The following is a 17,112-nucleotide window of genomic DNA, read 5'->3' as shown; positions in this document are numbered from 1 at the left end:
ATAAATAAGTGTAAACTTCATTTTTGATATTTTTAATTTTATAGGATTGAGTTATTTTTAAAATTGACTCTTTAATATAATATTAGATTCTCAATATAATTTTAAGTCTTCGTAATATCACAGTTCAATTATAATATATCTATCTTATCAAGATTTGTATGGACGTATCTTCCTAACAATTCCTAAGAAAAACACTTTCTCAACAAAATTATCAATTAATTCTATATAAAACAAACAAACAAAATTGGATAAGTAATAACCGGCATAATTTAGTTTTTAAATTTGTAAAATTTTAAATAAATTTTCAATATTTATTAACTTCTCATGATAGAATTTAAAAGTATTACAGAACTTGTTTGGAACTAAAATAAATAATTTATTTTTTGATAATGTTTGGAGGATGAAATTATTTATTTATCTAAAAGATAAAAAGAAAAAGATGAATTATTATTAGCGTGATATTTATGGGGAAAGAGGATATTTTAGAGTGGAATTCCAATCAGTCACAGCGATGGCTCTCTGCAACTCCTTCTTTGCTCCCTCTCTTCTGCATCGTCCCTCACGTCTTCCTCGTCAATTTTTGTGTGCCAAAGCTTCCTTAAGCTCTTCCTCCCACGAATCTAAAGCACAGCAGAGTGTTTCGTCTGGAACTTCCGCCGCCACCGCTCCTTCTTCCTCCACTTCTTTCGTCGAGTCTAGGCCCCCTGACCCCGCCTTCAACTACACCCTCGCCAACCCCAACGGCAGCCCCCTCGTTAGGTTCGTTCGAGCCACCGAGTCTTCCATTGAAAGGGTATTTCTCCATCTTTCTCTTCTTTTCTGTCATACCACTGCATTTTTCATAGAGAAGAAAAAGTTTTAAATTATTGAACGAAGATTCTTGTATTAATATTAATATTCGTATAATATATATATATATATATATATATATATATATATATATATATATATATATATATATTATATTTTAATAATCTGGAAGTCACTTCTACAAACATAAAATGTATTTTTGATGGTGGTGCAGGAAGCAATCTGCATCTCCGTATATCTCACTATACACTGTGCATGGAGTAGTGAAATAACTTGTCTTTATTCTCTTCCTTTATCTTCTTTCTACACCAGTCTCATCCCTTTTTTCCTCATTCTTTACCTTCCTTTTCCCCTTATTCATTTTCTTCTTCCTATACCAGTCTTGTACTTTTCTCTTGTATTTTTCTCCTTCGCTCTTCATTTTTTTTCTTCTTTATGTTTATTGAAAAATACAGTTTAGATTATCCAGAATGCGTTTTTTTATTTTGTATCGTGAATTGCACAATTTAATATTATAAGTATTTTGGAGGATGAGAAAGTGGATGATAGCAGATCTTAATCCTTCTTAACTGTCAAAATAAAATAAAGTGGTATTATGCATATTCTGTTTTGTAATTAAAAGGTTTTTTATTATGTTGAGCAGGTAATTTTCGACTTCCGTTTCTTGGCGTTATTTGCTGTTGCAGGGTCATTGGCAGGGTCACTCTTGTGTTTTCTAAATGTAAGCTCTCTCGATACCCTACATCTTTAAACCAGCCTGGTAATGCTAGTAGGTTCTTGAACCCACTATATATGTCTCTACAGTCTCCCTAATAGACTGGCTTATAGACTAATAGAAAAATGTTTTTTTTTTTACACTGAATGCACCACTTAACAACTCACTTTTAGGAGTGTTTTGGTTATTAAAACAAAATAACTTTTATATTTGTAAAGAAAGAAAAAGATTGAAAGGTAAAATAGTAGAGATAAAGTGTACCTGAATATTTGTTAGGTGTCAAAATAATAATATCCAGACTAATATTGTGGTTGGTCCAATGAGTTTAGGCATTTGGTGGGGCATTGATTACAGAATTCCTTCTAATAATGTTTGAACTTTATTTAACAAGACCTTAAGAATGATGAGAAGATTTTTTCTACTAATTAAATCATTATTTTTTATAAAAATGATTAATTTATATTTTAAAACTTTAATTTTTAAAATGAAATAAGAAAAATAAGTGCTATTTCATTAAAATATAAGGAAAACTAATAACATTTATCAAAACATTATCATTTATTAAAAATATAGTAAAGATGAATGTTTACTTAAAAGAAGAATTAGAATGCTGTTCTATTAAAATTATAAAAGAAGTGCGTGCCTGTTTTAAATGCAAAAAGAGTGTGAGTGTTAGATTTCATGACAAAGGGTAGTTCATTTTACCTTTTTGTTTATTTATATCCTAAAACCTTCTTATAAATTTTAAGCTACTTAATTTTCCTTCTATAACTGTTTAGGTTGATCCTATCACCTCCCAACCACTTTAATGTAGGTATTTTGTAGTTATACTTAGATCTTATCACCATTGGTATGAAACATAAATTATGTCTCTTTATTAAGTGAACAACCTTACTTTGCTTTAGATGGTATCACCAATGTGACTGAAAAACATTGTATCATGTTTGTTGGAAATTTAAATGGGTCTAATTACTACATTGAATAAAATGTGAGAAAGTTAAATATCATATATAAGAATAAATACTTATGAACGTATTGTTTTCTGATTTCGGATTTAAAGTAATATCAATATCTTATGGAAGTTAGAATCATATCTCATGCCGTAACTTTCCAATAAATCATCTCAAAAGACCATGTTTATATACATAATGTCCAAATACGTCTTTAACCCCAGATCTATAAGATTTTCCAAATTTAGAAGCTACAATTATTTTGATCCTTCAAATTGAAAAAGAAAAATTAGTTCCTCAAATTTATTGACTATGACTAAAAATAATTTTGAAAAAAAAAATATTTTGATGTCTCCAGTTTAATATTTAGACATTAGATATATTTTTATTAATGAGGAACTATTGTTTTTTTTAAAATTCGGCAGACTAAAATCAAATTTATTTTAAATTTCAGAGAGTAAACATATAATTAAGTTTACAGTTAATCATGATGACAAACATTGTCGTACATATATCTGACAATACTGGGTCATTTTAGGGTTGTATTTACATTATTGATGCATACAAAGTCTATTGGACAAGCTGTGTTAAAGGAGTTCACAGTGGACAGATGGTTCTGCGGTTGGTTGAAGCAATTGGTAATTTATTGCTTTTCTGAAGGGGAAGCCCTTTTTACTTCTAAATTTGGTCCCAATTTCAGATAAGATTATGTTTACTACTTGCACTTAACCGCTTTTACTTGCTGCTGCAGATGTTTATCTTGCTGGTACAGTTATGTTGATTTTTGGTATGGGCTTATACGGATTGTTCATAAGCAATATTCCTCCTGATGTTCCACCTACTGTAGACCGTGCCCTTACAGGGTCCTCTTTGTTTGGAATGTTTGCTATGAAGGTAAATTACATAGCCCTAAAATAGTAATAACTATACCACACTTCTCTTATATTTTTATTATCAAGAACATACAAATGACATTTATTTTAGAAAATTGGTATTTTCAGTGTAAAAGAATAGCGTGGTGATGAGTTAGGTGATTGTTCTAGTCACTGTCTTTGTAGTTAATGTAAGGAGAAAGCTGTTGAACTCTATGTTCTTTAGGTTGGGAACTCATTGACAATAATTGAGTTGTATGTTGACGAAATGGTCTTTAAATCGACCATCATTGAACAACATACCCAACATCTTGAGAAGGTCTTTGATAATGTACGCCAACATGACAACATAACATGTGTCAAAGGAAGATAACTCATATCATGAAAACGGAAAACAAAACCATAACATGAAAAGAAAAGAATAGTAAAGAGAAACAGAGTAATTTTTTTTAGTTGTTGCACAATCAAATTGTATTTCATACTCTAAATCATTTTTAAGGGTAAATTCATGAGAAATGACAACTCATTTGTTAGCAAAATAATATGTTCCCACTACGTATAGAGTATAAATTTTCCAAAATAAGAATAAACCCATGACTGAATATTATTATTGACACAAGTAAACTAACTTGTTAAAATAAAAGAGACTGGGGCATAAGCTGAATCCCTAGTGTGTATAGCACTTAAGGTTATGCATTTATAAATAGAAAAATACAAAGAGATGAACCCAAGCCCATTATATCTAACACTTCCTAGTACATTCGACTTGTTACAAATATAATCAATTATGATAATGATTTAGTAAAAACATCTTCTAGTTTAGCAAACTCATACATTATTTTGGAGATTGAGCTAGCACAATCCAAGAATGGAATTATTATTTGTTAAAAAAGTATGCATTGGATATTTTGACATGTTAAAATAAGGGAGAGAGAGATATAGACTGCATCCGTAATATATTATATAGAAAAATACAAACAAATGAGTCTAAGCCAGTCACATCTAACATAACTTAAATAACTAAACATTCCATTAGTTTAACAAAAATAAAGCGCCCTGGGACTCCTATATGTGCCCCTAAAACACATAAAACACAAATAAGGAGATCAGTTTTCTACATTTCCTAACTTTTTTTCAATGATAAACTCCAACAAAGCCAATGTCACCTAATGATATTATCTCATAAATTTTCTTAATCCACCGTCTTTCAGTTTTATGTATATTTATGGCAAGCTTTGTTCATTTTCTAGCATCATTCAATGCTAAATATTATCCAACTTCCATTTAATTAATTGACATGATTTTTATATATTGGAAAAGAAAGTGAATGTATTAGTTATCTTTTTCAGGAGAGGCCTAAGTGGATGAAAATATGCTCACTTGATGAATTGAAAACAAAGGTGGGACATGTTATTGTCATGATTCTTCTGGTAAAGATGTTTGAGAGGAGCAAAATGGTTACCATTGCAACTGGATTGGATTTACTAAGTTATTCAGTTTGTATTTTCTTATCATCTGCATCTTTGTATATCCTCCATAACCTACATAAGTCAGACTAGAATGTAATTGATAGTGTAATATTATAAATTCGTGATCCAAATCATTGAAAATTGAAACATGAAACCATACTTGAGTTTGATTACTTACTGTGAAGTGTGAAAACATATTTCTATTGCATTCATGATATAACCTAGTTTTACCCTTAAAATGAATTTGAAACTTTGAATCGGTAAGTCTCTGTTGAGAAATTGTAAGATTGATAAAGGAGAGCCGATATGCATTCTTTTTTTTTTTTTTACTCTCCACCTCTCAAAGTTCTTAAAATTCATAAAGTTCTTAAGAATGTTTGTTCAAAATCAATTTATGACGATATCAAACCCCCATAAATTGTCTCAATTCATAAAAATATTATATTATTTGAGAAAAAAAATAAACACCTGTAATAACAAAAATTAAATATTTAAGCTTCTACAAATTATTGAATTTGCAAAGAAAATGCCTCGTACACATACATTGTTCTCGGTATAATTTTAGAATAATTATTTTAAAAGTCAACAAAACTTTATATATATCTTTATCTATAATTTGATTATAGTGTAAAATCAATATTCAATGTGAATTCATAGCATACTATTGTTTTACATTAACGAGATAAAATATAAACATTTTTTTTATTTCCTTTGAGAAACTATCGTTTCGTTAATTTAAGCTGCCACATTTTTAGAACAGAAGAGACAAATGTGATAATGAATAATTTGGCCTAACATAGTAGCCATAGCACCCTGCATAATTGTGTCAATGATATCCACAAAAGTAGATACTTTTTTCATGCCTTTTGTTTTGCCCCACACAGCAGACACTAAATTTGAAATATCTGTCTCAGTTGTTCTTCCATGGCCTAAGTTAGAATATGCTCATCTCCAGCATGTCCCTTTCTTCTCTTCCCACCTTTCCAATGCACCCTTCTCTTCAACCTACTAAGTTTGGCACCAACAGTGATACAGCAACAGAAGCAGTTACACTGGTCAATGCTGCTGTCCAGACAGAGGTGTCTGTAATTGGAAAAAGTGAAAATGGGAGCATAGTTGGGTTTAGAAAATCTTGGTTTTTGAGCTCAAGGGAAGACGCAGAGCTTTGTTTAGGTCTCAGGGTATCCTCGGATAACACACAAACACCACAAGTAATAAAACTATTTGGCAGCTTAATTTTCTTCCTAAGATGTTTTTCTTCCCTTTATGAGATTCTCCTGTTTATGTATTTATTATATAAGTTCTACACTGCATATCTGTGGTTAGAAAAATATCTATGGGAAAACTTTTTCATAAATATTGTTAGATAAAAAGAATGAAACTAAGGTTTTTACATCAAGGGATTTTGATGGTGGCTGAGTTGAGTTTCATTTCAAAAGGAATCATAATGTTTGTTTGTATTGCATAATAACTAGCAGCAGGGAGCAAAGACTGAAGTTGCTAAGCCAAAAACCAAAGGGCTTGAAGAGCCTTCTGCAATCACAAGAAGGTCCGTACTTAGTCTAGATAAGGCTCTGTGCAATGAAAGACAAACAAAAGAAAGACTGGCTCATGACTATCGCGGATTAGTTACCTCTATTGCAGCAGGGTATCAAGGCAAAGGATTAAGCCTTCAAGACCTCATTCAGGTGCCTCTTTATTTTAGTATTTCACTATTTGTTACATTTCTTTGCACCAGTAGTTCTAGAAATCCAAATGTGATCTTAAGTCACTTATCTAATTAAATAGAAATAAGAAAATTGAACTCCATGTAAAAAAGATCTATAATCCTAATATTTTAAAGTTTTGGATTCAAAGAGACGTCAATCCTTTATATAGATTGAACTCAGGTTTTATTGGTATTGTATTTTTCTTGTGAATCTCCTTTTAAAGATTTATTGATGATATTAAAGTCAATTATTTGTTTTGGTAAGCGATGTGATAAACACGTTGGTATAACTAATCCCCCTTGAAAGACTTGTCAACCAGTCCTTATTTGTGTCAAAGAATAATTTTCAATTTGATCTCTGTACATGAATAGTTTTGATAAGTTTTTGTGTATTGGGACCAAATTTTCAGAATCTCATACACTTATGGAACTAAATTCAACGTGTAAGCTAAATTATTTTTCCAGGAAGGAACCATTGGACTTCTTAGAGGAGCAGAGAAATTTGAGCCAGAGAGAGGATATAAACTATCCACATATGTTTACTGGTGGATTAAGCAAGCCATTATTAAAGCCGTAGCCAGAAAGTCCAGATTAGTGAGATTACCGGTGAGGCTTTGATTCATCTTGTTCTTACTTATTATCCAAAGTGTTTGAGTAATAAACTAATTTATGAACAATAACATAACATAAGATTTTTAAAGCAGCTCTTGACACAGAAAGACTTAAAAAGTGGACTAGTTATTATGAATAGTTGGTTAGTCTGTGATTTACAGGGTGGCAAGTGTGAGATGGTGGCCAAAGTTGCTCAGGCCAACAATATCTTGAGCACAAGACTGAAGAGAAAGCCCACATACGATGAAACTGCTAAAGTGCTCAATGTGAAGGCTTCCACCATTAGGCTTGTTTCTGAAAAGAGCAGAGCACCAATTTCATTGGACAAAGTTGTAACTGATTGTGGCCACATGACACTTCAGGTTTAATAACTTATTCACTCATATGTAAGTTATAACATATTGTATCAATTTCTTGTTAGGATACAAACAAAGTCTCACATAAGATAAAACAAGATATGGATATGAATTTATATACACATAAAATACTTCCGTTAGTGAAAGACTTTTTGAAGTAATATCAAAAGCAAATCCGTGAAGACTTGTCTTAAGTCTCATTCTTGTTGTATCTCCTTCCCAAATGAACCTCTCCCTTAATAAACCTAACACTTTTGATCGGTTTTTGTTTATGACTCTTCATTCTTATATGATTCTTAACTTCTTTATTCTATATTTAATATTAGATTCACAATTAGATTTCTAATAGACTTAGATTATTTTTAGTAAAAAAACATCTGATTTTAAAAGTAAGATTTCAGTTACTTCTGCAAACTTGGTGTTGGAATATTTTTTATTGGGATAGACCAAGAAAATTAGCCCAATACTAATTTCAACCTAAAATCTTAAAGCATGGTGTTTAGGGTTTTGTTTTTGTTATATACTATTCAACTTCGTGAACATGGAACTTTCAATTTATACTTGAATTCTGAGCACTCAATTTAGAAATTTATGTTTAACATGTTGATGAAAACTTTGATCAGGAGATTATAGCAGGGCCAGAGGACATGACTCCAGAGAAGATGGTTAAGAAGCTACTAATGAAGGAGGAAGTGATGGATCTTCTTAACACACTTAGCAAGAGAGAAGCAGAGATTGTGACATTGCACTATGGACTGAATGGAGATACCCCTCGCTCTTTCAAGGAGATAGGAGGAATGATGCAGTTGTCAAGGGAGAGAATCAGACAGATTAATGGAATTGCATTGTCAAAATTGCGACAAACCAGTAATATAGATGATCTCAAATTCTATCTTGTATAGAAAAATATTACTGAAAAAGAAGAAATTAAAATCAATGTATAGAAAGCATGCATGTTAAACCAAGTGTTCACTATATGTCAATGTACAATTTTACCACGAACCAAAACAACTGTTATATTAATACATGGAAATTTATACGTTACTCAGTTCCACAAATACTTTCTACAATAATTATGGAAAATACTTCTAGATTCTAGAAAATTATAAATTCTAGATTCTAGAACATTGTTGGGAGGTATGAATGTATCTATAGGACCAATCTAATGAAACCTCAAAAATACATATCATTACAAATATAAAGCATGGAAATAACTCATGATAAGGCTTGTGCAAAGAAGGGTTTTATTGTATAGTTAAGATTTTCATAAAATTTTGAAAATAGTGTATGATAGACTTTGCACTGACAGTTTAAACTGGACAGATTCAGTCTCAAACTGTTCCACTTGACAAAACTTTCAGTAATGGTCAAAAATACCTTTTACACCCTTTATGCACCAATCTTACACATTTTTTATACTCATTCTACACTTCTTACATCTTTTTTACACTCATCTTACACTCTACACTATATACCCTACAACCTTTTTACATCATTCTTGCCACTTTCTTACACTATTTCTACATCCTTCCAACAATCTTTCTACAACTTTTCTACATTCTTCCTACAACCTTCTAACATTCTTTCTATATCATTTTTACATTCTTTCTTCCGACATCATTTCTACATCTTTCATACACCATTTATACACCCCTCCTACACCCTTCATACACTTTTCATATTCTCTTTCTACATAATTCTTACACTTCTCTTACACCCTTTTTACATCCTTCCCACAATCCTTATACACTTTTCTTACATCTTTCTACTACACCTATCTTACATCCTTCTTACACCTTTCTCACACCCTACATCCTTTTTACACCTTTTTTACACTCTTTCTCACCCTTCGTACACTCTTTCTACACCCTACTTCGTACACCATTCTTACACTCTTTCCACACCCTTATTACACACTTTTTGCACCCTTCGTACACTGTGCACCTCACACTCTTATTACATCCTTTGTATATACCCTTCCTACACGCTTCCCAAACTCTTTTACACCTATCATGCACCCTTCCTACACCTTACACTCTTTTTACATCCTTCATACACCGTTCTTACACTATTTCTAAACTCTTCCTGTATCGTTCATACACCCTTTTATACTCTTTCTACATCCTTTTTACACACGTTCTACATTCTTCCTACAACTTTTCTACACCTTTCTTACACCCTTCATACACTTTTCATATTCTCTTTCTACACCTTTTTTCACAATTTCTACATCATTATTACATTTTTCTTACACTCTTCTTACATTCTTCCTACACACTTCGTATACTCTTCCTACACCCTTTCTAAACCCTTCCTACACTCTTCCTAAACTCTTCCTAAACTCTTCCTAAACTCTTCCTACATCATTTCTACATAATTCCTACACTCTTTCTACACCTTTCGTACACCATTCCTATACTTTACCTACACCCTTTCCACAATCTTCCAACAGAAAATTTGACTAAGTCGACCTTGGCCAGATTTTAGTGAAATTTAGCCGAGTCGTTCCATTCCAAAATTTGGCGAAATTTAGTCGAGCCGTTCCTGGTTGAAATTTGGCAGAATTCGGTCAAGTCGACTATGACCCAAATTTGACCAAATTCGGCCTAGTAGGCCCGAAATGAAATTTGGCTAAGTTGACGTTATTGAAATTCGACCCAATTCACCTGATTTGACCCTAGCCTGAATTTGGGAGAATTTGGCTAAGTCGTCCCCAACCAAAATTTTTCGAATTCGACAAAGTCAACTCCCGGCAAAATTCGCCCAAATTCGACTAAGTCGTACCCTCGTCGAAATTTGGCTAAAATTTTGTCGAGAAGGTTGGCCTGGGTCAACGATTGAGACTGGTGTAACCTGGGATGAAGATTGAGATTGGTCTACCTAACTTAGGCTAAAGGTCGACTCATGTCGACTCAGAATGAAGTTCGAGATAGGTCAATGTGGACTGAAGGTCAAGATGGCTCTACCAGGACTAAAGGCAAACCTTGGGCAGTTTGGTTGAAGGTTATTCAAATTAGAAGTCGAGATGATAGGCCAAAAGGCCAAACGGGTCGAGTTGAATTGAATGTCAAGTCAAGCCAACTTTGTCTATGTTCAAGATGGCCTAACCCAAGCTAAAAGTCGAGATACATCGAGACTGACTAAATCGAGACAAAATGTGAGATGGTTTGAAATTGAAAATAATTTAGTTCTTGCCCAACGCTGAGACGAGCTTGCCCACTTTGAAAGGTTGACTTATGTTGAAAGTTTATACAGGTTGACTGAGACCTAGTCAAGATAAGTCAACCAAAAAAAAAGTTGAGAAATTGAAGATAATGTAGTTCTTGCCCAAAGTTAAGACAGTTTTCCTATGATGAAATCGAGATTTGTTGACTTATGTCGAAACTTTAGATGGGTTGACCTAGACCTACTGTTAAGATAAACCTATCCAAGGTTGGGACGGGTTCACATGAAATCGAGATGAGTTGTATTAGATCGTAGGTTTAAATGTCTTGACCTTATTTAAAGAAGAGAAGGTTTGGACTGGACTAAAGATTGGAATGTGTTGGTCGGAACTAGGGTTCAATAATGGTTAGAAAAAAGCTTAGGATCGAGAAGGGTTGGGTTGGCTGAGGACTTAATCTGATTCTTACCCCTGGATTCGGGGCTTCTGCCTCTTGTTGCATGTCTTCGCGAAACTCTCGTCCACCTTCCATAACCTCATGGTCATCATGACAACAACACTGCCCATCGTTAACAACAGCACTAGCAAGCCAAATGCCACGCCCTGCATCTGGAGAACCTTCTTCGCAAGCTTCGGCGAAGAAACCACCACCAAATTCCGCTGCACCAGTTCCATGTCCCTTAAGAACTCCATGCAACTTTCATTTTCGTCCTCGTTCATCCATGGTCATTGGCTGGAAGAGAAAGGTCAGAGCAAACATTGGTTGGAACAAATGCCACCGTTGAAAGACCTATTTTTATTTTCGGGGGTGCATGCAGTAACAAGCCCCCTCCGACAAATACACCATATCATTGAAAGTGTGTACAAACAATTCAACTAGCCATCAACAATTCAATCAATGTCGACCCTAGGCAAAAATTTTAAATTTTTTCCATATTTTCATATATTCAAAGAAAAATAACGCTATTTTTATAAATTCGCCTATTTTCCAGTGTGATCTTAAATTTTATGTTAAGATTAGAAAATATTTTTATATTTATAATTAGGATTCCAAATTTTATACCACATTAATAAGAGTAAAATAAATAATGTATATAAAAAACGATTATGAAAAAGTTACTAAAAGCAATTATCATATATATATATATATATATATATATATAGAGTTAATTAATTTGTACAACATTTTAGTTCACAAAAATATTTTAAATTTTAAAGTTAAGAGTATTAAAATTAAAAACTATTAAAATATGTTGTTTTTATAATTAAGATTTGTTTTTCAACATATTCGAATTTAAATAAGTTACTAAATATATATATATATAAATTAAAATGTTTTTTTAAGTATAACCCGACAATTAATTAAACCTGTCGTTTTTTAATGGTTCTTACAAAACAAGTCAAATTTATGTGTCACATGTTAAATGACAGTGCTACTAGGAAAATAACAGATAGAGTGAGAGTGAGTTTCTTATCCGTTATCCATGATTTTGGCAGTGTCGGCGTTGGGAAGATGGAGTGTCAGCAATAGCGAAATGTTTATGGTTGAGGGTGGTGCCTGTAATTTCGGAATCGGAATGCGAAGTGCCAGAGTGAGGAGCGGCGCGAGCCGGAGTGAGGTTGCCGGAGTCGTCGGAGTGAGGTTTGATGGACCGGTGCCCCTAAACGGCGACGTTCTGGAGAAGGAAGTGCTCTTCGAGCAGTGCGTGACGCGGACTCTATCTCCGGCGTTGACATTGGAGGAGGGGCTCGAGAAATTGAAGGACGCTCTCCACACGTTGAAGTTGCAGAGGCCTCCTTCCTCTACTGGATTCCTCCGATTTCAGGTCGCAGTCCCTCCTGGTTCCAAGGCCTTAGCTCTCTTCTGCTCTCAACCCCTCTCCTCCTCCGTCTTCCCTCTTGCTTACCTTTCCAAGCACAATGCCGATCCTAAGTCGCTCTACGTCAATGGAGCCCGCGGCGTTTGTGCCATCGGTGCCGCTGTTTCCTTTCTCCCTCCAACCTCAAACCACCGCACTTTCGTCAATAGGTTTTTTTCTGTTAATATTCCCACTCACTGCATTATTCTATTTGGTTAGAATTATGAACTAATCACGGACTAGCACAAACTTTTCTTTCTGCAGATATGTGTCATCTGATTCCACCAATGTAGTGGCCTATGGTTTTATGGATGTTAATTTGGATGATGGTAATGTGAGTCACCAGGAAGGATCTTTTTGGTTTTTCATCCCTCAGGTAATGTTAATCAACAGTTTAATAGCTTTTGAATAATTCTTTGTAATATACCCTCATTGTCACGGGCTTTGTTTGGAGAATCTTCTCCATAAGCCTTTTCAGAAAAAAAAAAAGAAAGAAAAATGAAATAGGCTTCTCCACAAGCTAATTTTGGCTTATACGTGAGCTAATTTGTAGAAGTTATTTTTTATTAACTTCTCCCAAATCTGAATTTTATGTCATGCATAAACTAGTCTTAAGTTATGGAGAAACTAATATCATTTTTCTCTTTTATAAGTGGTTATAATGGAGTTTGCTCAAAACATGCACGTAATATTGTTCGCTGCTTTCGTTAATATCTGCAAATTTTGTGATGGCAGATTGAGTTGGATGAGCTGGAAAGTGTTTCCGTTCTGACAATGTCCCTTGCATGGGATGAATTTTCCCAGTCCACTTTTCAAGAAGCCTATTATTTGCTTGAAGTTTCTCTAGACCAGGTGCCCGAGTGCCTTTATGTTATCGTTTAGGTCTTTGTTTTGATTATTTACCTTTACCTTCATTGTACTAACACTAACATAATATAGGCAAGTCTTTGCGGTCTTGTTACAAACCAACTTAAAGTGTAAGCAATTTGGTATAGTTCTTGAGTGGTTTTACATAACACATATTCACTCTTAATAGCCCTATGGACATGAAGTGCGAGTAATGCTAATGCATAGACCCAATTTAATGAACTATGCACTGAAATGAAACTAGACTGGGGAAATTCCAATATTTAAGTGTATAAATCCAAGATTGCATTGTTGTTGCTCCTTAAATTTTGACAAGATTAGAAACCGGTTTTAATATTGGGAAATTGATTAAAGTTGATAGGATTAGGAACTTGTTTTACAGAGGAAGAAATCGTGCTCAATAACACAATGAGCGAGAGTAACAAAAGAATTCAGCAAAACCAATCCTCAAAATCCTTTCATCCTCTTACTGCTTTCTCATTTTCTCCTCATCCATTTTCATTCCTCAGAGTAATAATTCATTATCTTTGCATTTGTATTTCAGTATACAGACTTATATCACCATATATGTATTTTACGTTCCCCCTTGCTTCTATCATTTTTCAAATAAATTGGAATTCTTAAAAGTAAACAGTAAATTATGTTTTCTTTATCAGTTTCTTTCATTATGGTTTCACTATGTCAGTTTCTGAAAGTTAAGAAATGAATTATTTTTATTTTTTAATGAAAAAGCAACCTTTCATTATGGTTTCATCGGGCCTTTCACTTTGTTTCATATCATTTAGAGGATCCTTTCTTTTGTTATGAAAAAAATTAAAAAAAAATATAAATTCTCATCTGTATTCATGCTTGATATTATATTTCTTATGGTGTAGGTTATGTGTCATGTTTGGTCCACTATCGACAAAGGGAAATCCAAATGCACTAGAGGTGCTCTCAGAAAACTCAATTTGGTTGAAGATAGATCCATTCCAAGGGTATAAGCTAATTTCTTCCATAATGTGTAAGCTTTTCTTGAAACAACTAGTTGTTACTTCCTTGATTGTTGCTTTACTCTAGTATCCTAAGTGTCTCCAAACTTGTCATTCAGGTTGCTCATGTGTTGCATTTTACATCATACCTACATGACGTTAAGAGTAGGAAAGTACCATGTTTTGTATAGTTAGATCAGTTGCCTTAGCCATGCAATCTTGGAAGTAGTTGTTGTCTAGTCTATTATCACTTTTACTAATCAACTTGAAGAATTTGAATGAAGTCAAACATTGTATTTTCTTATTACATTGTTACAATTATACTAATGTCTTTATAGAGTACAAAGGAGTAGAATACAAAAGGTCAAGGCACTTGATTAAACCCTAACCTAATAGTTGGGTTCCCATACATTAATAATAATAATAAAGAAGCATTACATTTCAACACTTCCCTTCAAGCTGGAGCATATAGATCATTGCACCAAGCTTGAAACATATAAATTAAATTATAGGCCCCCTTAGAGATTTAGTCAGATTGTTTGCAAGTTGTTCATTAGAGCTGGTAAACTCAGTAATAAGATCCTTGGACAGTAGCTTCTCTCTAACAAAATGACAACCAATTTCTATATGTTTAATTCACACAAGTTCACATGTAGCTAGAGCCATAGATCGATATTCCGCTTTTGCACTAGATCGAGCAACAACACTTTGTTTCTTACTTTTCCAAGATTCAAGGTGCCCTCCAAGGAATACACGATATCCTGTGGTAGATCTTCTGTCAATTGGACAACCAACCCAATTTGCATCACAATATCCTTCGACTTAAGTACTTCCCTTGTTCTCATATAACAATCCCTGTCCTGGGTTCCCTTTTACATATTTGAGAATGCGAATCACAACATTCCATGATGAATGTGGGGATTTTGCATGAATTGACTCACAACTCCCATCGAAGAAGAAAGATTAGGTCTTGTTATGGTAAGATAGATGGGTTTTCCAACCAACCTTCTATATCTCTTTGGGTCTGAGAAAAGTTCACCTTGGTCTCTCATTAACTCTTTGATTTGAGTTCATAGGACTATTAATGGGCTTGTAATTTGTTGGGCCATTTTCCTCCAAAATATCAAGAGCATATTTTCTTTGTGAAATGATGACACCTTCTTTTGATTGTACCACTTCAATACCAAGAAAATATTGTAGATGACTTAGATTTTTGGTTTGAAAGTGACTAATCAAATGATTCTTTAATTGAGCAATTCTAGTGACATCAATCCAAAATTCTGCACAACGCGACTCAATTTACCAAACCAAGCTTGAGGTGATTTCTTTAAGCCATAGAGTGAACAATGTAGTTTACAAACTAACTTAGACTCCCCTTAAGCAACAAACTCAGGAGGTTGCTCCAGGTATATCTCCTCTTCCAAATCACCATGAAGAAAGGCATTTTTAGTGTCCAACTGGTAAAGTGACCATTGATGAATGGTAGCCATAGCAAGGAAAGGACGAGCAGTGTTGGTTTTAGCCACATTAGAAAAAGAAGCACAATAGTTGAGGCCATAAACTTGAGTATATCCCTTAATTACCACTATGACAACAATGATGCAGTCCCTTTTTATCTTCTACCTTTCTTGTTCCTTTTTTCATGAATAGTTTTGACATAAGTTTTTATCTTAGAAAACCAAAGTTTCACACTAGTTTGGAATTAGAGATGCTAATTCATTTTTTTTTTTAATTTGACAGACTAAAAAAACCAATTTTAAATTTGAGGGATCAGAAAATTATTTTTAAAGTTGGATGAATAAAATAAAATTTGACCTAAATTAGAGGAATTAAAAAGTTATTTTAGCCAAAATATCTAAGAAATAAATTTCTCCGCCATTATTTTAGTTACATATGCCGTCGTTGACATCAATGTCAATAGCCATGTCAACAAGGAGTGTTAGTATTGAGGGGATCAAAAGGAGGATATTCTGAAATTCTGGGACTAAAATAATTTTTAGATTGGAGAACTAAAAGAAAAAGTGGCCCAAATTTGGGGAACTAAAAACATGTTTTAGCTTTTTTGTTACAATCATTATATTATATAATAAAAACATAATTAATTTATGTTTTTAAACTGCAAAATTTAAGGTAATTCTAATCCTGGTCTTTTAAAATTGAAAACGTTTATTTTAGTCTCTCAAAATTAAAAAATATAACATTTTAGTCCCTAAACATTACATGTGAAGGACTAAAATGAGTTTCTAATTCTCAAATTTAGTGTTTATGAACTACAACTATATTTTACTAAAATCGAGGGACTAAAATGATATTTTTTTTAATTCTAAGGGGCTAAAGAAGGATGTACTGATACAAAAAAAATAAAAATGAATACATTGTCGAAAATTCTGGAAATTAAAGTCACAGAAAATTCTGGAAATTAAAGTCACAGATTCATAGAAGGTAAATATTAAAATTGAAAGTAGAAGTTTGATGAATATTAGAATTATGACTGGTAGGGGTGATTTTTGATGGAGTGACTACATGAGGCAATGTAGAAAAGCAAATAAAGAAAGGCTTTGTTTTTATTTTGTAGCAAGAACAGAGATGTTAGAGGAAGAGAACTCCAATGCACGAAAGAGGCACACTGAGTCATTGAAAGGTGAGGATCATGATCAAATCATTTCTAGTAGCCAAAAATCATGTATAGACTGCATCTCAAATGCAATGACAGTCTTATTCGAATCTATCAGTATTCGATTCATATACTATAATGATATG

The 17,112-nt window shown here is 33.2% G+C and overlaps 2 protein-coding genes across 9 annotated transcripts in view; both read left to right on the top strand.

Moving 5' to 3' along the window:
• Positions 1 to 371: 371 nt before the first annotated feature.
• On the top strand, positions 372 to 8,531 carry LOC108333425 (RNA polymerase sigma factor sigD, chloroplastic). Of its 3 annotated transcripts, none has more exons than XM_052870938.1 (9): positions 372 to 793; positions 1,454 to 1,531; positions 3,014 to 3,113; positions 3,227 to 3,369; positions 4,697 to 4,747; positions 6,292 to 6,504; positions 6,990 to 7,130; positions 7,298 to 7,522; positions 8,116 to 8,255. In XM_052870938.1, the coding sequence occupies exons 1-8, from the start codon at positions 512 to 514 to the stop codon at positions 7,502 to 7,504; spliced, it is 1,215 nt and encodes a 404-aa protein (XP_052726898.1). In that variant the 5' UTR covers positions 372 to 511; the 3' UTR covers positions 7,505 to 7,522; positions 8,116 to 8,255. The 3 variants fall into 3 exon arrangements, with proteins under 3 accessions (XP_052726898.1, XP_052726897.1, XP_017424345.2); XM_052870937.1 differs by having other exon boundaries at positions 374 to 793; positions 6,295 to 6,504; positions 7,298 to 7,498; positions 8,116 to 8,531; XM_017568856.2 differs by having other exon boundaries at positions 374 to 793; positions 7,298 to 7,498; positions 8,116 to 8,531.
• A 3,563-nt stretch (positions 8,532 to 12,094) lies between these two features.
• LOC108334153 (protein PHYLLO, chloroplastic) overlaps positions 12,095 to 17,112 on the top strand; it is a 30,084-nt gene continuing 25,066 nt past the window's right edge. For 3 of the 6 annotated variants that reach the window (XM_017569818.2, XM_052870722.1, XM_017569819.2), the window contains exons 1-4: positions 12,095 to 12,684; positions 12,779 to 12,890; positions 13,250 to 13,366; positions 14,257 to 14,358. In XM_017569818.2, coding sequence (XP_017425307.1) covers positions 12,140 to 12,684; positions 12,779 to 12,890; positions 13,250 to 13,366; positions 14,257 to 14,358 — 876 coding nt within the window. In that variant the 5' untranslated portion in view covers positions 12,095 to 12,139. Of the gene's footprint in view, positions 12,685 to 12,778; positions 12,891 to 13,249; positions 13,367 to 14,256; positions 14,385 to 16,927; positions 16,994 to 17,112 lie in introns of those variants that run through there. The other 3 variants (XM_052870723.1, XM_052870724.1, XM_017569820.2) reach the window with 3 other exon arrangements.

This window comes from Vigna angularis, chromosome 11, assembly GCF_016808095.1.
Source record: "Vigna angularis cultivar LongXiaoDou No.4 chromosome 11, ASM1680809v1, whole genome shotgun sequence".
Taxonomy (NCBI): domain Eukaryota; kingdom Viridiplantae; phylum Streptophyta; class Magnoliopsida; order Fabales; family Fabaceae; genus Vigna; species Vigna angularis.
The sequence above is the reverse complement of the archived record's forward strand: the minus strand, read 5'-3'. Positions and strand labels throughout refer to the sequence as shown.